The sequence below is a fragment of the Tupaia chinensis genome, unplaced genomic scaffold, assembly GCF_000334495.1.
Source record: "Tupaia chinensis unplaced genomic scaffold, TupChi_1.0 Scaffold000661_1, whole genome shotgun sequence".
Taxonomy (NCBI): domain Eukaryota; kingdom Metazoa; phylum Chordata; class Mammalia; order Scandentia; family Tupaiidae; genus Tupaia; species Tupaia belangeri.
In genome coordinates, this window is record NW_006160183.1 from 5,067,996 (window position 1) to 5,089,267 (window position 21,272).

At 39.6% G+C, this 21,272-nt stretch overlaps 2 protein-coding genes across 2 annotated transcripts in view; one reads left to right on the top strand and one right to left on the bottom strand.

Annotated features, from left to right (window-relative positions):
• The window catches only part of PGAP1 (post-GPI attachment to proteins inositol deacylase 1), a 91,936-nt gene extending 74,454 nt beyond the window's left edge, over positions 1 to 17,482 (bottom strand). Inside the window, exons 1-3 of the mRNA XM_006159914.2 lie at positions 17,296 to 17,482; positions 9,573 to 9,726; positions 3,519 to 3,694 (exon numbers count right to left, since the gene is read on the bottom strand). Of these exons, the coding sequence (XP_006159976.1) occupies positions 3,519 to 3,694; positions 9,573 to 9,726; positions 17,296 to 17,442 (477 nt within the window). The 5' untranslated portion in view covers positions 17,443 to 17,482. The remainder of the gene's footprint in view (positions 1 to 3,518; positions 3,695 to 9,572; positions 9,727 to 17,295) is intronic.
• Positions 17,483 to 19,988: 2,506 nt separating this feature from the next.
• LOC114009907 (40S ribosomal protein S27-like) lies at positions 19,989 to 20,256 on the top strand. Its single transcript, XM_027776330.1, has one exon. It carries the CDS (start codon positions 20,068 to 20,070, stop codon positions 20,224 to 20,226), a length of 159 nt encoding a protein of 52 aa, XP_027632131.1. The 5' UTR covers positions 19,989 to 20,067; the 3' UTR covers positions 20,227 to 20,256.
• Positions 20,257 to 21,272: the final 1,016 nt, after the last annotated feature.

Below are 21,272 nucleotides of genomic sequence, written 5' to 3' on the forward strand. Positions count from 1 at the left end.
GTATATGTTAAATGGAGACATACAATGTCTCTCTTTCATAGCCTGACTTGCTTCACTCAGCAACACATCTTCCATATTCGTCTACTTTCTATCAAATTCCAGGGCCTTGTTTTTTATGGCTGAATAGTATTCTATGGAATATATGTGCCACAAACTTGAGTATGATATAATTAGGTAAGACTTTTTTTACTTTAAGTATATCGAATTTAATAAATTCTTCTATATGCACACATTTATTTACTACTACAAAGTTAAATACCAAAATTTCCTTTTATTGTAATTTACATTTCTGAAAACTGGAAAAATCTGATTACTTATCCTAATTGCTATGTTCTAGCCAAACTATCCCGTTTTCTTTCCATCCCTTCCCCATAAATCACTTTGCTTGAAACTTGATGCCGGGTTTTATCTCATACTCCAGGCTTCTAAAACACACATTATCTGAGAACTACTGGTGCTTTTTGAGTCAGATCAGAAAGTACAAACATAGTATTGTACTTTGAACTCACTCAACTACATTCAAACTACACATATTCTTTATAAATCACTGGTATCAAGATAGAAAGAGATGCAAAAAGAAAAATGTCACAGAACTCAGAGGTTATCAAAAGTACCTTTCTCAATCAGCTGCATACAATTACCAACAGGAAGGAATAAGGTTTATGGCTAAATTGACTATCATAATTATTCCCTATTTTAGCATTTCCAGAGAGATCCCATCCATGATACAGGAAATAACTACAGTGACATCTGAATGGTTCACTTCTTGGTTCATTGTGAACTCCTGAAATGCTCAAGTCTCTAAAATCTCTTTCAAGCTGAACTCCCTAAGCCTCATGTCTCTTAAGTTTTCTTTCAAGCTGAGAAAATTTGTTGATTAAAAGGTACTGCAGTTTTACCATCCTTTTTTTCCTCACAGAAAACAATGCTCTTACTCCTTTCCTTCTGTAGAGGAAGCCACCTCTGATCACCTGAAAGATCTCTTCCCTTCTGTGCTGCTGTTGGTATGGACCTTCTGATCAAGGAGAAAGGAATCTGGTACCAGGATTGAGAGTCAAGTTACTAAGTTTATTTATTAATGTTTCTGAGCGGATGGGAGGAGAGGCCACAAGAGGACCAGCCTCCGTCACCAAATCTGGAACTGGGTGCTGCTGCAGCAAATGAGTTCCGCCCTAGGGAGATATCTGGAAGACAGCACCACTTCCTAGAAACTCACCCTTCCCTTCCATTTCTCCTGAAAAGTTGCTTTCCTCAGGTATGATTTTCTCATGTTTATCCTATTTGACATTCATTCACCTTTTTGGATCTATGTGTTGAAAATGTTTAGTCAAAACTAGAAATTCTGGGGCCATTAGTTCTTTGAATATTTTTTCCTCCTCTGTTTCTATCCTTCTTTTAGGGTTCTAATTACATATGTGTTAGACTGCTTAGTACTATTTCACAGGTTTCTGAATCTCTTTTTTGTCCTTTTGCCATCTGTGCTTCATTTTGGATAGTTTTTATTGTTGTGTCTTCAAATCCTGGGATCTTTTCTGTAGTGCTGAATCTGTTTTACAACTACCTAGTGAATATTTCATTTCTGATTATGTATTGTTTTAGCGCTAGATTTTTCTTTCTGTTTTGCTTATACTTTCTGTCTGCTGAGATGTTCCATTTGTTTCTTTGTTATGTGCATCTTTTACCTTAAGTCCTTAATTTGGTTTTTTTTTGAGAGATTTTTGCTTGGGTATGGGCACTTGCCAGAGACACAGAGAGATATAAAGCAAGAAATCACCCCCTGGGGGAATGGTCATGTTGCAATCCCTTCTCCTCCATTCTCCACTCAGGACTGTGGGCCAGCTGGTCCCAACTTGTTGGATATTTTTGAGGCTTATACTTAAGCACTTCTTTTTCTTTTTTGTTTTTTATTTTTTACCATAAGGCATGTGTACTTGCTGGAGAAAAAGAGAGAGAGGCAGAGAGAAGGAAGGTGAGAAATCAATCCCCAGAGGGATGGCCGCATCTCGATACCTTCTCTACTATTCTTCTCTCAGGATTTTGGGCATGCACACACAGCTGCCTGATGTGATTTTCAAGCCACCAGGTCTAAGATTCAAACTACTGTTAGCCATGTCAGTATTCGCCCCAATACCTAAGCATTGTTAAAGTGAACACTAGAGTAGCTCTTAATTTAGGGCTAGAATTATCCTGTTCCTGGCGACCAGCAGATGGTGTAATGGTTATGTCATTGGACTCCCATGTAGTCAACTACAGTTCAAGTCCCAGACCAAGCAGCTTGAAACTCACACTGGGTGCATGTGTGTGTGAGCCCAAAGTCCCAAGAGGAGAATGAAGGAGAAGGGACTGCAGCATGGCCATCCCACCTGGAGGATGATTTCTAACTTTCTGTCTCTCTCTGTCTCCCTGGTAAGCACACAAACCCTATAGCAATAATCTCTCTTTAAAAAGAAAAAAAGATTATGTCCTTTTAAATTATGTCCTTTTCTGGAGTTTCAAGTGAAAGCCCTCTATACTCTATTTCTACTCTAGATGGTCAGAACTCCTATTTCCCAGCACCATGTGGCCTCTAAAATCTCAGTTCAGATTACAACTCTAAAATAGCTGGTTTCTTCCAAGTATTCCACAGTGGCCACCTGAGGAAGAAGCAGTCCTCCCATCTCCCCCAATTAGGTAATTGTATTCAATCCCTGACACTGCTTAGAATTGCTGGCACAGATGATTTTCACTCTATTTTACTATTCTTTTCAATTTCTCTAAAGACATACATTCCTTTTTATTTCTTATACCTGAGATAAACACACTCTACTACTTTTTTGCTGGTTTGCCACTCCCTTGTAGTTTCTCATCCTGTACACTTGCAGCATGGCATTCAAAGATTAAAAAATGCAATTTTTAGCACTTTTGTCTCTGCATCATTCTGCTGGTTTTTATAACCTGTCCCTTATCTAACCTTGGCTTTAGTAGCCTCAAATTCTAATTCTCTGTCTTCTTTAGCTCAGCAATATCAATGTGCTCAGCTTGATTTCCACCTACTTGCCTGATGGTCTGGAAAATGCTTCTAGGCAGAAAGCCAGGGCAATCATGGAGCTCACTTCTTTCAGGGATCACAGTCCTCTGCTGCTTGGTTGTCTAACATCTCAAAACAGGTGCTTTAGGTTGACCAGTTTTATAGTTGTTTACGTACGCAGTGATCTACTCCAGTACTAGTTACTTAGTCACAGCAAAAAGCAAAAATCTATACCAATGGCTTTTAGAAAATGCACTGTACTACTAATAAATATATATCTATAAAGTTATTTTTTTCTAAATTCACTTTCTAGAAAGATGTTCTGTACATTCAATTTAAACTTCAAAACCACCACTGAGTTGAAGACAACACTCTCATACATACAAAAAATTTTGTGTCATATTTGCTTCAACTTCAATATAAACAAATACATGATTTAAAAAAATACTGAGTCCCTCAAAAAAGAGATGCTGACAGGTTCCAGCACCATTAATTTACATGGTTGTCTCACCTTGTAGAGTTTGAGAATTGTTTTAATGCATTCATGTACAAACTTGGTCTGCTTTTGAAGACTTCCACCATACAATGCCACTAATTCTTCATTGAAGTTCACACTAAAGAAGTCAAAGTGGTACTTGAAGTCAATGTCTTCTGCTTTTCTTAGTGCAATAGAGCCAATAGAACGAACTGCAAAGGACAAGAGAAGTGCACATTAAATAAAGTTTTAAATTTTTATTCATTCTTACTTTAAAATCTCCTAATAAATAACTTGAACACAAGAGTGTGTCCTAAAATATACATATATTTTGAAAATTATTTTATTTAACTTTACTTATTTATTTATTTATTTTAATTTCTCCAGAGAGGGACAGAGTGTGTACGTGAGAGAGAGAAAGCTGCCAGGTCCAGGACTCAAACCGTGATCAGCCATATGAAAATCGAGCATCCTTTACCACCACCATGCCACCTGCTGTTCCCCCTAAGTATATTTTAAATCAAATAAATAAAGGATGAACAGGTCACTCATTCTCTACTAGCTTCCTTGTTAGTAAGGATGACAAAGGCTAAAAGAGAAGGGAAGGATATTTTGAAGAATAAGAAATAAAGAATCTCTTACATTTACTGAGAATTAGGTTATCTACAAGAAATGTCTGCTCATCACTTGTTTTAGATACTCATGCTTGATCTCTTTCTTTCAAACATGCCACCAATCTATCAGTAAGTTCTACCCCTGCTTTACCTTCGAAATGTATCTCCAATTGAAGCTTCTCACCATTTTTACCATCATCTTCCTAATCTAAGTACCATCATTCTTTTTTTTTTTCTTTTTTTTGGAGAGGTTTTTGCTATAGGGCGCATGCGCTCACCAGACAGAGAGAGAGACAGAGAGACAGAGAGACAGAAAGTGAGAAATCACCCCCCCCAGGGGGGATGGCCATGCCGCAATCCCTTCTCCTCCATTCTCCTCTCAGGATCTTGGGCACACACGCACACGCGCCCGGCGTGAGTTTAAGCCACCAGGTCTGGGATTCGAACCGTGGTCAACTACGTGGGAGTCCAGCGACATAGCCATTACGCTAACTGCTGGTCCCATCATCATTCTTTTTTTTTGAGAGGTTTTTTCCCTTAGGGTACATGTGCCCACAGAGGGCAGATGGCAGGGAGACAGAGACAGTGAGAGGGAAGTTGAGAAATCACACCCCAGAGGGTATAGTCACGCTCCAGGACTCAGGACTCAAACCATGGTCAGCCATGTGGGGGTCCAGTGATGTAACAGCTACTCCATCTGCTGGTCCCAGCACCATCATCTTTTTTTTTTTTTTGTATGATACAATTATTTATTTTTATAATTAGCACCATTGTCTCTTACCTATTCTAATAGTTTCCTAACTCATCTCCCTGCTTCCACTCTTTTTCTTCTTTTTGCCGTTTTATAAACTTTTTAACAAAATTCATTAGGAATTGATTACATTAAGTGGCATAATAATTATAGCATTTGAGGCCAGTTCTGTGATACAGTGGTACAATGGCAATGTGCTGCTCAAGAGGGATCAGATCCCACGTGGTGACCATAGCTTGAATCCCTGCCTGAAATGTATGTGCACAATTGCCCAGGATCCAATAGTCCGGAGCAGGGGAATCAGGATGTGCCTAAACTCTGGAGGGTGTTCATGTTTCTCTCTTTCTCACTCTCTCATGTGTATGCACACTCTATCGTATATAAAGAAAAAAACTACAGCATATGGTTTACCAAATAAAGTACCTCTGTTTGCCCTTATCTCTCTCTCTCTCTTTTTTTTTTTTTTATTATCTTTTTTCATTACATAGAGTATGTCTTATCCTGGGTCCCTGCATGTGTGCCTAGCACACATATGTTTCTCAGGTCAAACAGAAACAGGCCAGGAAGTCGAGCCATGGTCATGTGGAATCCGGCTTCTTTTGAGCAGTACATCACCACTATCCCACAGAGCCAGCTCTCACTTTCTGAAACATGTATTATATGTACACTGTAAGTCAACAGTATGCAACTCACTGTGTAAAGTGTGTAAATACGCGGGTTGTAGTATATTCACAATTTCTGGTATAAACTGTACAACCAACTCTGAAATCTAACATTAGATTTTTTTAAAAGAATTGTTTACTTAATTTTATTTGCTATTGTTGTATTTCTTTTCATTTGACTAGAGACGGAGCAAGAGAGAGAGAGAGAGAAAAAGTTACCAAGTCTGGGACTCGAACCACAGTCAGTCATGTTGGAGGCCAGTGCCTTAACCACTACGCCACCTGCAGCCCCACATTGTATATCTTTTAATCATCTCAAAACCAAAACTGTGGGGCCAGCAGGTTGTGTGGAGGTTAAAACACTGGACTCCCACACGGCTGACCAAGGTTTGAGTTCTGCACTGCCAGCTTACTTTCTCATTTTCTCTCTCTGATGAGTGCATGTGCCCTGTGGCAAAATCTTAAAAAGTAATAATAAGGTGCCAGCAGGTGGCATGGTGATTAAGACTCTAGACTCCCACATGGCTGGCTGAGGTTCAAATCTCAGATCTGGTGGCTTGCTTTCTCACTTTCTCTCTCTGGTGAGCACACATGCCCAATAGCAAATTAAAATAATAATAACAAGGACATTAACTAACTAACTAAATAAATAATAAATACAATTTTAAAACAAACCTTTGTGGCCATTAGCAGTCACTCTCCATTTCCCCACTCTTCACAACCCTGGGCAAACACTAACCTACGTTCTAATCCTACAGACTTCCTACTTTGGATTTTTCACGTAACAGAATCATATACTATGTTATATTTTGTGATTAGCATATTTTGTTTCTCATGTTTTCAAGGTTCATCCATGTTCTGGCCTATATCAATAATTCATTCTTTTTTACCACTGAATAATGAGTCATTGTATGGGTATGTCACATATTGCTCATCCATTTGTCAGCTGATAAACACTGGGATTACTTCCACCTTTGGGATACCATGAATAGTGCTGTTATGCATGTTTATTTTCTTAGGTAGATATCTAGGAGTGAAATTTTGGGCCCACATGACAGCTCCATATTTAGTATTCTGAGGAACTGCCACTGTTTTCCAAAATGGCTGCACCATTTTACATTCCCACCAGCAGTACATGAAGATTCCAATTTCTACTCATCTTAGCCAATACTTGTTATTTATTTTAATTTAAAAAAAAAAATTGTGAGTTCACTGGGGAGAGACAGAAAGAGAAAAAGTGAGAAAGCATACCTAATGGGGAACAGTCAGACCACAATCTCTTCTCCATTTCTCTTTTTTAGATTTTGGGCACACACACCGGTAAGCTTCTCAAGTTGCTGGGTCTGGTACCTGAACCATGCAGTCAGCCACATAGGATCCAGCCACCTTAACCACTACATCGCCTACTGGCCCATTATTTATTTTTTGATTATACCTATCCTAGCCGGGATCTGCATTCATTTGATGACTAATGATTCGTATCTCCCCTATTTCCACTCTTGGCTTTTATAGCATATTCTTTTCACAGCAAAGCCAGAGTAATAAATTTTTTGGATGTAAATCACACCTACCAGATAAGTTAAAAAATTTAAACCTCACAATTCCAATATTGTCAAGGATGTGGAACAAAGAAAAGTATAATGTAGTGCTTGTGGGAATATAAATTAGTACAACCAGTAAAGACAAAAGGACAGACATAACCTGTAACATGAAATTACACTGATAGGTATAGATCTTATGGAAACACTGGCTTATTTGCCCTAACCCAAATGTCCAAAGACAGAATGGATAGACCATGGTATAGTCATACAACAGAGTAATACAGAGTAAGGGAAAAAAATCACAAAACTACATGGAAGAATTTTTAACGATAATGCTGAATGAAAGAAGCCAGACACAAAAGAATATATACTGAATGATTGTGTTTATATTACGAAGTTTAAAAACAGACCTAAATAAATATATTAAGGATGCAGAGTTAGGCACTAAAACTATAAAGAAAATTAAGAAAATTATTACCTTAAAGATAGGACTGTGATTATGTCTAGAAAGAGTGCAGGGAGTTTTAAGATACCCCTTAAAAAGGGGGGGGGGCATAAAATAAGTTTCCAGGATGCTGGCAATATTCCACTTCTTAGCCTGGGTTTTGGTTTCACGGATGTTCACTTTATAATAATTTTCAACTAAATATCTATAGTCTATGTATTTCTCTGGGTACATGCAATATGTTGAATACAACAATTAATTACAAAAAAAATCAGATTACATAATTCTTACTCAAAACCCTCCAACATTTTCACATTTTTATCAAAATTCAGTCCTTTCCACAGCTTATATGATATAGCCTATGGCAACTTTTCCATTCTCATCTCTTTTCACTTTTTTTAGTCAATAATGGTCTTAAATACACCAAGCATACTTCTGTCTCAGGATCTTCCCCCCAAAACTGCATGCATTCCTTTGCTACATTCAAGTCTCTGTCAAATGCCATCTTCTCACGGTGACCTTTCTTTCCCACCTTACATAACCTATTCACCTACTGACCTTGTTTATTCTGTACTCTTATACGGTTTCTAGTTTTTTTTTTTTTAATAATTATTTTATTTATTTATTTATTTAATTTGACCTGAGAGGGAGAGACAGAGAGAGAGAGATTGAAAGTGAGAAACGCCAAGTCTGGGACTCAAACCACGGTCAGTCACATGTGAGTCCAATGCTCTTAACCACCACGCCACCTGTTGGCCCCCTGTTTCTAGTTTTTAACATTACTGACATATTTCCTTAATGGCTATCTTCCCAACTAGAATATAAGTCTGATAAAAGAGAGATTTCATCTGTATTGGTCTGCTTTGGATACCAATACCTAGAGTATTACCTGACTCATGGTGGTACTAATCCATAAATATCTGCTAGATGCATAAAGAAACTTGCAAGTAATTATACTACATGTTACAACAATTCTAGTCTATTACATGACAATTCTACTCCATTTATAGACCAAAATAGCAGATTTTAGTTGAAAACAAAATTATTTCCATATTACCTGACTCTTATGCCTGAAGTAACTCCTGTATTTCCAACCTGATAATCAATGTGGCATCTGTATATGTAACTTCCCTGGGCTGACCCCTGCAGCCCAGTGGTTAAGAGAGGCAGATCTCACATGGTAGACCACAGTTCAAATCTATATCCCTGCAGCTTGAAAAACATGCCGGGCATGTGTGTGTGCTCCAAATCCCAACAGGATGGAAAAGTGGAAGAGAAGGAACTGCAATGTGACCACACCCACTAAGGGTGCTTGCCCCTCTCCCTGACACTTTGGCACTTTTTTTTTTTTTTAAGGTTTTTACTATAGGGCACATGTACTTGTCAGAGAATCAGAAAAAGACAGAGAAGGAAAGTGAAAAAACATCCCCCCTGAGGAGAATGGCCATTCTCTGCAATCTCGTTTCCTCTGTTTTCCTCTTGGGATTCTGGGGATGCACACACACGTGCCCGGTTTGATTTTCAAGTTGCTGCGTCTGGGACTCGAACTGCAGTGAGTTATGTGGTAGTCCAGTGCTTTAACCACCACATCACCTTCTGGTACCCCCCTGCACATTTTAAAAACCAACAAACAAAAAATTTCATTATCTTCACCTGTGTTTCCCTCAGTTCTAAATATAACTTAACATGCTTCAAAAGAAAGAAACCAATCTCTTCTCCTGTTTGGCAAACATAAACCATTGATTTACTTTCCAAATCAATGCTTTTTGTTCTGTTCTCTGTACTCTATTTCCATCATAAATCCCTTTCCTCTGCCGATTCCTAAATCTCTGCATCATCTATTTTTTCCATATCACTCCATCTTACTCTTTTTCTCCTTTTCACTCTTTGCAATGTGACACTTCTTTTCCATGTACATCTCACATGTACTTTCTCTCAGAGTAAAAATCATAAATTTGGGTTTCCTGGTAAGCCTAACACAGTACTAATACAGTTACTTTATTTATTCACTGAGTATGCATGATTCAAATTCACGAACTGAATTTTATAGTTTTCAAATCTTACCTCCAAGACTTACCTTGTTTGTAACTTCCAGCATTACCAGGAAGAAAGAGAACTGGAATACCCGTTAAAGGGAGAATTTTATGTTCTTCTGCATAGGAACCTTCTCCATAAAGATATAATTCATATGCTGGATAGCGTTTTGCCAGTTTCTTTGGAAGTTCTATTTTCTACAAGTGAAAAAAAAAGGAAATAAATTTTAAAAATGCCATTTTACTTTAATAGTTTATTAATACAATTCAGTCTCAATGCGTGCAATTCTGAATTATACAAACTTGAAACAGTACAATATAAAAACATAATAAAACCATACTTAATGTACAAAATAAGTTCTAGTTGTAGCTTACTCATATAGAAACTTGGTCTTAAATTATATGAGTTTTAAGCGATGTAGTTTTCAGGAAATCACAGTATGGGACTACCTGAAATTACTCAAAATAACCGCTGCAACTGCAGAAAAGCACTGGCATATGTCAGCAAATTACATGTAAACATGATTGGAAATGCATTTAATTTAGTATCAGTATCAATTATACTTAGAAATGATAAAAGCTTTCCATTATCAAATCAATTTGTTTTCGTCATTTTAAAGTGTTTTGAATGTCTCTTTTACTCAGTCCCAACTACGTTTTTGAGCTGTTACATCTTCAAAGTGAAGTTTGTTTATAATGCATGCTTTCTGACCTGTCAACGTAATATGCTCTGACCTACAATATGCTTAACAAATGAATCTGAACCTTATAGTCATGCCTTGGTCAAGATATGTATACTCTTCTTACCATAAACATTCCAGTGAATTAGCATCTGTCTCAGTTTTCATGGACCAGGTACATGGCTGTCAGCAAGCTTTAAACTACTCTGCAATTCATATTATTGTATACCAATGAGCCAATAGGTTACATAAAATTTAACATAATATAAATTAGTTCTTAGTAGGCCTGCCCAAAAGGTAGGCATCTATAAAAATGGTAGTAAAGTATAAGCTCTTATGTTCCTTCTTAGAAAAAAATTTTAAAGGTAGAAACTACTAAAAAAAAAATCAATTATATTGGACAGATTTTATTTAATTAAACATCAGTAGATTAATGACTTAGCTGTGCTGTACATACAGTATGTGCTTGCTAAAAAATTTTAAACTGGGGGACTAGCAGATAGCGTAATGGCTGTGTCGCTGGACTCCCATGTAGTCGACCACGGTTTGCGTCCCAGATCCGATGGCTTAAAACTCACGCCGGGTGTGTGTGCATGCGTGCCCAAGATCCCAAGAGGAGAACGAAGGAGAAGGGATTGAGGCGTGGCCATCCCTCCTGGGGGGTGATTTCTTGCTTTCTGTCTCTCTCTGTCTGTCTGGTGAGTGCACGTGCCCTGTAGCAAAAACCTCTCCAAGAGAAAAAAAAAAATGTAAACTGGGGCCAGCAGGTGCCATGGTGGTTAAGGGTGCTGGACTCCCACATGGCTGACAATGGTTTGAGTCCCGGACCTGGTGTTTTGCTTTCTCATTTTCCCTCTCTCTCTCTCTCTCTCTCTCTCTCTCTCTCACTCTGTCCCACTCTGGTCAAAGTTCAAAATAAATAAATAAATAAGTTAAATAAAATAATTATTAAAAAAAATTTTAAACTGAATGCATTTCAAAAACTGTAACTATTATTAATGGTTACCGAGAAACCTCACTGTTCCAAAAAAATTCTGGTCATTCATACACATTTCTGAATATTCTTTTGAGAATATTACCATAAACTGTACCAATAACAATATAGAAATATTAGTAAAGACTGTGAGCTTATTGTTTAAAATATTAGCAATCTTTTGGGGCTAGCAGGTGGCGTGGTGGTTAAGGCACTAAACTCCCTCCCACATGGCTGACTGTGGTTTGACCCCTGGACCCAGCAAGTTGAAAATTATTCCAGGCACATGTGTGTGCATGTCCAAAATCTCAGAAGAATTGAGAAGGAATTGTGGCGTGGCCATCCCCATGGGAGTGGAGTGTGTGTGTAGGGTGATTTCTTTCTTTCTATCTGTCTGGCAGCAACCCTAAGGCAAAAACCTTTAAAAAAATAATAATAAAAAATTTAAAAAAAAGGAATCCCAGTTACCGACTCAAAATACAGAAATACTAACCCCACTACTAGCTGTGTGTGTGTATGTGTGTGGTTTGTATTAAGTCAAATTAGTGCCAATATTGATTTATGCCTGGTGTACCCGGAGAGGGCTTCAAAAAGTTCATGGAAAAAATGGATAGTCAGCCATGTGGAATATGGCTCCTTTAACCATTAGGTTACAGGGGTCAGCCTAGGCAAGTTACATGTCAGATTCCAAACTGAATGCTGGGTTTGGTTGGAAATACAGGAGTCATTTCTGGAAAAAATATTTTAGTGCACAAAAAAGGGAAAACACATGCATAGTTTTTACATAATATGCACTTTCCATTAACTTTTTCAAGACCCTAGTACAATCAAAAATGAAAATGACACATTATTTTATTTATTTAGGTACAAATTAAGTAAAAAGAAAATGTAAGGAACAAAGAAACAGTTTCTTAACTCCTCCCAATTTAGTACACCATATAATACATAGAGATTAGATCACTATTCATTTTATTATAGTAACTAAACAAAGTTTAAACAAGTTGAAAATTAACCCAGAAGAAAAGGAAATTATTAATTATATCTGAAAAGAAATATTTACTTCTCTAGAGGCAGAAAAATAAGCAAAAGAATATTTTTGATATATTTCATAACACACTATTATGAAAACAATTTTACAGTAAGAGGTCACTTTTTAAAATAGCACCTCCTTATTCACAATTTTGCTTTACATAGTTTCAGTTATTTTCATAAATTTTAAATTGTGCACTGCTCTGAGTAGTCTGATGAAATCTCGTTCCATCCCATTTCTTTCTCTTGGGATGTGAATCACATCACTTTGCACATCATAGCCATGGTATATATTTTACCATTAGTCACATAGCCTTCTTGGTTATCACCTCTACTATGTGCTCTCAGTGACTGTGTTTAAGTAACCCTTATTTTACTTAATAATGGCCCCAAAGCACAAGAGTAGTGGTGCTGGCATACAGTTATAATCATTCTATTTTATTAGTAGTTATTGTTAATTGTTAGTAATTATTAATCTCTTACCGTTTATTTTTATATTATTTATTTATTATTAGTATTTCTTTAAGTTTGTTATAGGGTATATGTGGTCACCAGAGAGGGGGGGGGGAACAGGTCAGGGACTCAAATTGCAGTCAGCTATGTGGGAGTCCAGGCATTCATTAGAGTAGGGTAGGGATCTTGGAACATATCCCCTAAGGATAAGGAAGGGCGGGGACTATACAGAGTAGTATAGAGATGGAAAAAAGAGACAGAACAACAACAACAAAAAAAAAAACGGGAGAGACAGACAGAGAAGAGGCAAGACTGGTGGGAGTTGTTGGCAAACGACAAAATTGTATTACCAGAGATCAAGTGGGAAGTGATTGACAGGAAGACACAGGAAAGGTAATTGATCAGACTGACAGAAAGGTGTAAAGGTGTAGGCATACAAAAAAGATGTAGTAAGGAGACTTAAAAAGAAATGTGTATAGCAACAGGGTTCCAATACAGATGGACTATTTTATATAGGTTATTTTAGATTAAGCAAATCTCCTACTCCATCAAAAGACCTATAATTAAGGTCAATTACCTTTACACTTAAATATTACCTCCACAATTTTGCTCCTCTATCTGTCCTTCCTAAACTCTGCTTTAGTACAGATCTTTCCCACCTCTAACCTAAATGCCTTTTGTAAGACAAAAATCCTAACGAACTTCCAAGAGCTAGAAAAATACTGATTTAAGAAACAAAAGTCTGAGCCAGCCAAGGTGGCTTGGTGCTTAACTAGCTAGATTCCACATGGCCGACTATGTGATTCAAGTCCCAGACCTAGCGACTTGAGACATGCCAGGCACATGTGTGGTGCACCTAGAGTCCCTAGAAAAGAATGGAGGAGAGGAGACTGGAGTGTGATCATGCCCTCTAGGGGCTGTTTTCTCACTTTCTCTCCCTCTGTCCCTCACAGGTAATCATGCCTTATAGCAAAAAATTTTTTTAAAAAGAAACAAAAATCTTTGTTTTATATACTTTTTACTCTATTATTAATTAATTATTTACATACTTCTGTTTTATATTTCATTTGTTGTTTAACATTATACAGCCTTCCTCCTTCTTCTTCTTCTTCTTTTTTAAGTGTAGTGTACTTGTGCTCCCTTCTCCTCCCAGGATTATGCCCTACATGATCCTCAATCCACTGAGTCTGGGACTTGAACCAGCGTCTGCCATGTGGGAATTCAGCGACTTAACCACATCGCTACCTGCTGGCCCCATGACATGTATCTTTTAATTGTAAATTAAAACTGCAGAAACAAGTATGAGCGCCATAATTATCCAAAAAGAAAATGATCAAAATTAAGACAGTTTTAAAGTTCTTACAAAGCAATCTCACCCTTTGATTATTTGATTAGTAAGAACAGTCCTAGAGACTCCAGTGTGTTTAAAACAAATGAACAAACAAACAAACAAAAACAAACAAATCACCTCAGGATAAACTGAATCTTTGAGACTGATCTTTTTTTCTTGTCATAATCTCCCTGTAATAATCTATAGACCCTAATACATACAACCCATGCGCTTCCTTACTGCATATATAGATAACGAGTACATTTATAGATTTTTTCTCTTTTTAAATAAACTGATAATATATTATAAATACTGTTCATGCAATGCAACCTAGGGCCTTCCCATCCCACATATTCTATTTATGTCTGTAATTTTCTTGTTCCTACACTTTATGGACTATACATTCTCCAAGGTCCAATTCATTTCATCTTCTCTGAAGTCTAGAATACCCACCTAAGATAAACTTGGATGCTCTTTCTTCTGTGAAAAGCCTTGTACAAATGCTCTTAAAATGAAAATTTAAAGTACAGTATACCTTAACTATACACTATATTCCTGTCTCCACACTGTATTACAAATAAATAAAGGCACAAGTCTGATTTGTCTCTAATTCCCTCTTACACATATCAAGTATCTGTATATACTGGCACAGAATAATTACTCAATAAATGGCTTGTTAAATAAACATCACATTTAATAACAAATATGTGATTCATATTTTTAATATCAACATTTCCTTTCAGAGAGCAACCATTAGGTCACACATATAAAAGCAGTCAAATGACTGTATGAAAAAACAACTCAGATTTTTTTTTTCCCAAATTGTACAACTTGCCTAAAATCATCTCCTGCCAATACTAAGTTTTGCCTTACTATCACAATGAGGTAAGAAGCTTTAAAGGATAATGTGTATTTTCCCTGGTAGGTTAAAATATATTCATGAGATGTTCAATTAAATCTGAATAAACAAATCTAGGAAAAACAGAGGTAGAGAATGAATAGAGATAATCTAGTAATTTTAAATTCAAAATTTCATTTTTATAGTTTCAAATTCCTACCCCATCTCTCTTTTTCTTTAAAATGGAGAATAAAATTGTGTGTTTCAACTACCTTTCCATTTCTTCTGCTGGCTGACTAAAAAAGGATGCAAACAAGCAGTAAAAATGGGAAAAGGCATCAGGAAAGGGATGAAAATCCAATGACTAGGATATTCCACATGCTGAATATCAACCTGTCAATAGAAAGCTGACTATAAAATACAATTAAAATATATAAAGTACCTTTAGAACTGTCTTATTCATGAAAACTACCTGATTTTTAATAAAATGACTTCATTTACCCAGAAATCTCTCTCGCTATTCAAAATGACTCATTTTTATAAGCAGGTTTAATTACATCTGTTAAATAACACAAACTAGTGTGCAAAATATAAGGACTAGGAGTCAAATATAAATAAGTAGCATTATGAAAAAAATCTGCTAAAAATATGCATCAAAAACTGCCTCTGTAATTACAGTAAACAAATTAACAGAACTGTAAAACTCTAAATAGGCAATCTGGGCCCAAACAACAAAATACTGACTACTCAACAACAAAAAACCAAATAGCTTTTTTTTTTTTTTTTTTTTTTTGCGTTTGTTACACTAATTTTCTGTGTCTTTTCCAGTTAATTTCATGAGGCAGGAAGAGCATCTGTAAGGACCATATGCTTTGTTCCCAACATTAAGGAAAACAGTTTCTACTACTACAAATATTAAAATAGCTTCAATAATTATGGACGATTTAAAAATAAATAGCAATTAGTAATTTAATGTTCCAAAATGATTTCATTCTAACCAAACTCTTCATTGCAGTACAAAACTAAAGTGACCTATTTCAATCTATTGAGAGTTTCTTAATTATCAAATGATAGAAAATAAGGACTTTAATAGCTCTTCTCAGCTTAAAAAAAAAAAACAAAACTAAAGGCCCATGTATTTAATTATACAGCCTCTGAAAAACACAAACCCGCATGTTCCATAATATTTGTTTAGAAAATAACAGAAATAACAATAACATATTAAAATCTTTTCCTTAAACAGAATGGGAAATAAAATGTTTCCACTTCCGTATTACCACTGGTGCAAAACCAAGGTAAAGAGCTAAAAACAAATGAAATCTAAATTTACTAGAATTTTGCCTGTGGGCAAGGATGCTCTTAAGCAATTTAAACTTTAAGTAGCTTCAAGACCTAAATAATAGCTGCGTGATCAAGTAAAATGCCCCCTCCATAATGACCTGTTCACAGAAGGAATCCAGACTTAGATCCTTCACTCTAAAGATAAAAACCTGCTATGGTTTTTAAAGTACACTATAAATGCGTATATCAGTACGTATTACAACACATACACATAAAGGAATAATTCTGGATAAATTCCTTTGGACAGTGGTGTAATCTGTCACCACCTCTTTTTACAGCTAGTCATGAATGAAATTCTAGATTCTACTACGCCGAACTAACGAAGCAACTGATTTGAGAACATTCAAAATGGAACAGAAGAGATAGGGGCGGCGGACAGAGGGTGGGCCGCTCTTAGATTGTGAACACGGTGCGTAAACAAAAATAACACCATGAAAACAGGTTTTCGTATGCAACTGGTAAGAGGCCCGCCCGCTCCGCGACATGTAGAAACACAGGTATGCACACACGCGCACAGACCCATAACCTATCCAACGGGAGGATCCGCAAAATCTTCAAGGGAGGGAACCTAAATAATTTTCCTTTTAATTACTCATCGAGTTACCCTTTCACCCAGAGGTAAAGCCCTGGAGTCTCTCCAACAGCCACAGGAACGCTCTGCAGACGCTCGATCCCCCTCAGAAAAGCGAAACCCGACGTGCAAATCACTGCGCGCAAGAGGAAGAATGTAGGCGCGTGGGAAGCAAAGGAGGGTCCAGGGGCACCTGTTAAAGCAGGAACGCAGGGAGGATGGGGTTTGGATTTGAGGAGAAGAGCTGAGGCTGCTTCTCTGAGGCTAAGAGGCTGGGCCGGGCAGGGAACGGAGGGGCAGCGGGGAAACTGCAAGAAGGACGGAGAGGATGCTCCGAGATTTTCAAATACCCCACAGTGAAGGGAGGACACAAAGGGCAGGTGAGGGGGTCGGAGGGGTCTGCGGTGTCTTCCGGAAGGATGAAAACAGAGGCAAGGTTGCGATCAGGGAGCCTGAGAGCCGCGGGAGCCAAGGCGAGGGAACCCAGAGGAGGTCCCGGCGCGAGGGGCCAGCGTCTGGGAGCGCCCAGGTGGGGAGAGGGCGGAACCTTACCTGATACTCGGGGTACTCAAACATGTAGCTCATACTGCATTTATTCTCCTCGAAGCCAAAGAAGACATCCCATAGCCCCAGGGTGGCCATGAAGACCATGAAGACATAAAACGCCAGGTTCCAGAGGTTGACTGAATGAAGAAACATGGTGCCGCCGCCGTCGCCGCGGGGCCCAAGCCCAGACAGAGCGAGCGTCGCCCCTAGCCTGGCGTCTCCCGGAGCCGAGGGAGGAGGCGGCGTTTGCTGCGGGAGCGCGAATCTGAGGGAAGGGAATGGGGGAGAAAGCGGGGTGGGCTGGGCTGGAGGGTGAAGAGAAAAAGGGGAGGAGAGGAGAGGCAGGCCGGAGGCAAAGAGGAAAGAGAGGAAGACTCGAGAGGGGGATGGGCGGAGCGCGGGATTCCTGGAGGCGAGGGGGGAAGGGCTGAGAGTGAGGGTCGTCGCGTTAGGCCGGGGAGGAGGCTTAGAGCCCTGGGCCGGGCGACGCTAATGACGGCCAGCGGCCGGGCGCGGGGAGGACAGACTCCAGAGCCCAGTGGACATCAGCTGTCACAGCGCAAACGCCTCTCCCTGCAGCTGTTTCAAACCCTTCCCGTTCAATTTGCAGCCGCCTCAGGCCTCTGTAATTTTGATTCTCTCGGCGGTATTAGAGCACGTTCACAGCCCTCTGGGCGGGTTAGCTTGAGGAAGAAAGATGTTTTGAGTCTTTCTGACCGCGACTTCTGCCCACTAGATAACGGCGCTTAAAAGCCCTGGCTCATGAAAAAACACCAGCAGGCTGATGAGATTCTGTCCGACCCGCAAAAAGCCTCGTGAGTCCCTAGAAAACGTTACGCAGATGGCCATTAGCTCGGACGTACCCAACAGGTATCTGCGTGATCAGTGTGGTGCAGGCTCGCCTTGCACCCCAGAACCTCCTCCTCTTCGGGAATTGCTTCCACCTTAACGTGAGGAGGCAATTTTGCCCAAACTTCCACACACTATACTGATTATTCATTTTGAAAAATTTCGGTTTGGTTTTGCACAAAGGAGGGAGTGAAAAAGCTGCTCAAAACCGTCGGTAATTACATGTAAACAGCTTCAAAATTCTGTAAGGGTAGGAGGAGAAAGACGGTATCACTCTCGAAACCGACCCCAAACAGATGGAGTGTATAGTGCAGCTAACTGCAGAATTCTCGTTAGGATGGTTTTGGGGCTAACTGAGTTTTATTTCACTTGGGCTGATTTTCTGACATGTTTTTTGTATAGACGTTTGGCTATGATACTTAAAGATTCTTTTTTAAAGGTTTATGTGATAAGGCAAAAACCTGCACTCGCTGGAGAGAGAGACAGACGCCCCGCCTTCTTCTAGGATTTTGGGCGCTGCTTGCATTGGTGCAGAGCGTGACCCTCAAGCCACCACCAAATCTGGGACTGGAGCAGAGATTAGCCTTGTGTGAGTCCAGCATCTTCACCACCACCTGCTGGCCCATCAAGAATTTTAAGAGGCCAGTGGAATTTTAAGGTGGCTAGTATTTAGAGTGCTGGACCCCACATGGTTGACCGCTGTTGGAGTTCTGAACCCAGAGGCTTGAAACCCAGGCTGGGAGTGCATGTGAACAGGCCCAAAAATCCCAAGGATGGGGAACCAGCAGTTAGCGTAATGGCTATGGCGGTGGACTCCCACGTAGTCGACCGCGGTTCGTGTCCCGACCCGGTGGCTTAACACTCACGCCGGGCGCGTGTGGCGCGTGTGCGGGCGCGCCCAAGATCCCGAGAGGAGAATGGAGGAGAAGGGATTGTGGCGTGACCATCCCCCCTGGGGGGTGATTTCTCGCTTTCTGTCTCTATGTCTCTCTCTGGCGCGCGCACGCGCCCTCCAGTGAAAATCTCTCCAAAAAAAAAAAATTAAATTAAGCTTATTTTATGTTGCTGGACTTCCACATGGTCAGCCATGGATTGAGTCCTGGACCTGGTGCCTTCAGAATTGTGCTAGGCGAGTGTGTGTGTGTGCATGCCTAAGATACTGGGAAGAGAATGAAGAAGAAGGGATTGTGCCTTGACCATCCCCACTGGGAGGATGGGGGAGGATTTCTCACTTTCCCTCTCACTGTCTCTGTCTCTCTGCAAGCATAGGCAACCTAAGGCAAAAACCTCTACGAAAAAAAGAATCAAACCTTGAAGGAGAAGTGAAGTGATCCTGAAAGTCAAGTCAAGATATTCTTTACCCAGGGGCTGGCAGGTGGCATGGTGGTTGAGGGTGCTGGATTCCCACATTGGTGACCAAGGTTTGGGTTCTGGACCTGGTGGCTTGCTTTCTCTCTTCTTTTCTCTTGCTCTGTCTCTCTCTGGTCAAAAAAAAATTTTTTTTGAGACATTTTTCACTATAGGGCGTGTGCACTCGCCAGACAGAGACATAGAGACAGAAAGCCAGAAATCACCCCCCACGGGGGATGGTCCCTTCTCCTCCATTTTCCTCTCAGGATCTTGGGCACGCATGCACACGCGCCCGGAGTGAGTTTTAAGCCACCAGGTCCGGGATGCGAACTGCGGTTGACTATGTGGGAGTCCAGCGACATAGCCATTACGCTAACTGCTGGTTCCCTGGTCAAAATTTTTAAAAATAATAATAACAAATGGAATAAAATAATTCTTTAAGTAAAAAAGGGGCCTTTCCAGCAATGACGACCTCCCCACAAGAACATTACTCTCGCAGAGGACATCTTTCATTCCTCTCCAGAAGAGAAGAGGAAGCATAAGAAGCAGCGCCTGGTATAGAGCCCAAATTCCTACTTCATGGATATGAAGTGCCCAGGATGCTGTAAAATCACCACAGTCTCTAGCCATGCACAAACGGCAGTTTTGTGCATTGGCTGCTCCACTGTCCTCTGCCAGCCTACAGGAGGAAAAGCGAGGCTTACAGAAGGAAGTTCCTTCAGGAGGAAGCAGCACTAAAAACATCCTGACTCAAGATGAGTGGGAAACCATCCCAATAAACACATTTTGGATTTAAAAAAAAGAGAAGAAAGGGAAGGCGGCTGGCAGGTGGTGTGGTAGTTGAGAATGCTGGACTCCCGCATGGTCAGCTACATCTTGATTCCCAGCCCTGGCGGTTTGCTTTCTCTCTCTCTTCTCTCTTCTCTCTTCTCCTCTCTCCTCTCTTCTCTCTTCTCTCTCTCTCTCTGTCCCTCTCTGGTCAAATTAGGATAAATAAATAAATAAATAAGTTCTTTTAAAAAAATGGATATTCTTTACCCTATATAGAAATAGTTGCCAAGTCTAAACAAGTAACAACTGGCTATTAATTGTGGACTACTGATGGAAAAAGAAAAGAAGAAAGGAAGAAAGAAAGAAAGAGGAAGGAAGGAAGAAAGGGGAAAATATAGGAGCAGGCTGCTTTTACATATGGAGAGAAATTTGGCAGGACTAAGGTATCAAATAGGGGAGCTACTTGTTATTAATTGATCAGAAGGGTAATTGTTAAGTAATATGGACTAGAGATGTATTATGTATGAAATGCTTTATGTGGTCCATTCACGTAAAGAATGTTACATCTTTTTTTTTTTCTTTTTGGAAAGGTTTTTGCTATAGGGCACGTGCGCTCACCAGAAAGACAGAGAGACAGAAAGCGAGAAATCACCCCCCAGGGGGATGGCCACACTGCAATCCCTTCTCCTCTATTCTCTCAGGATCATGGGCACGCACGCACACATGCCCGGCATGAGTTTAAGCCACTGGGTCCTGGACTTGAACCACGGTCAACTGCATGGGAGTTCAGTGACATAGCCATTATGCTAACTGCTGGTCCCAGGAATGTTATGTCTTTTATACCCTGTTGATAAAAATCGAATATGTTAAGCCAGCAAGTGGCATGAAGGTTAAGAAGGCTGGATTCCACATAGCTGACTTCAGAGTTCAAGTCCTAGACCTGGCAGCTTGAAAATTAGGCCAGGCACATATGTGTGCAGGCATGCCCAAAATCCCAAGAGAAGAACAGAGGA

What these genes read in the sequence shown, in the direction of transcription:
- LOC114009907 (XM_027776330.1), top strand. Translation starts at nt 20,068, where the DNA reads ATGGATATGAAGTGCCCAGGATGCTGTAAAATCACCACAGTCTCTAGC.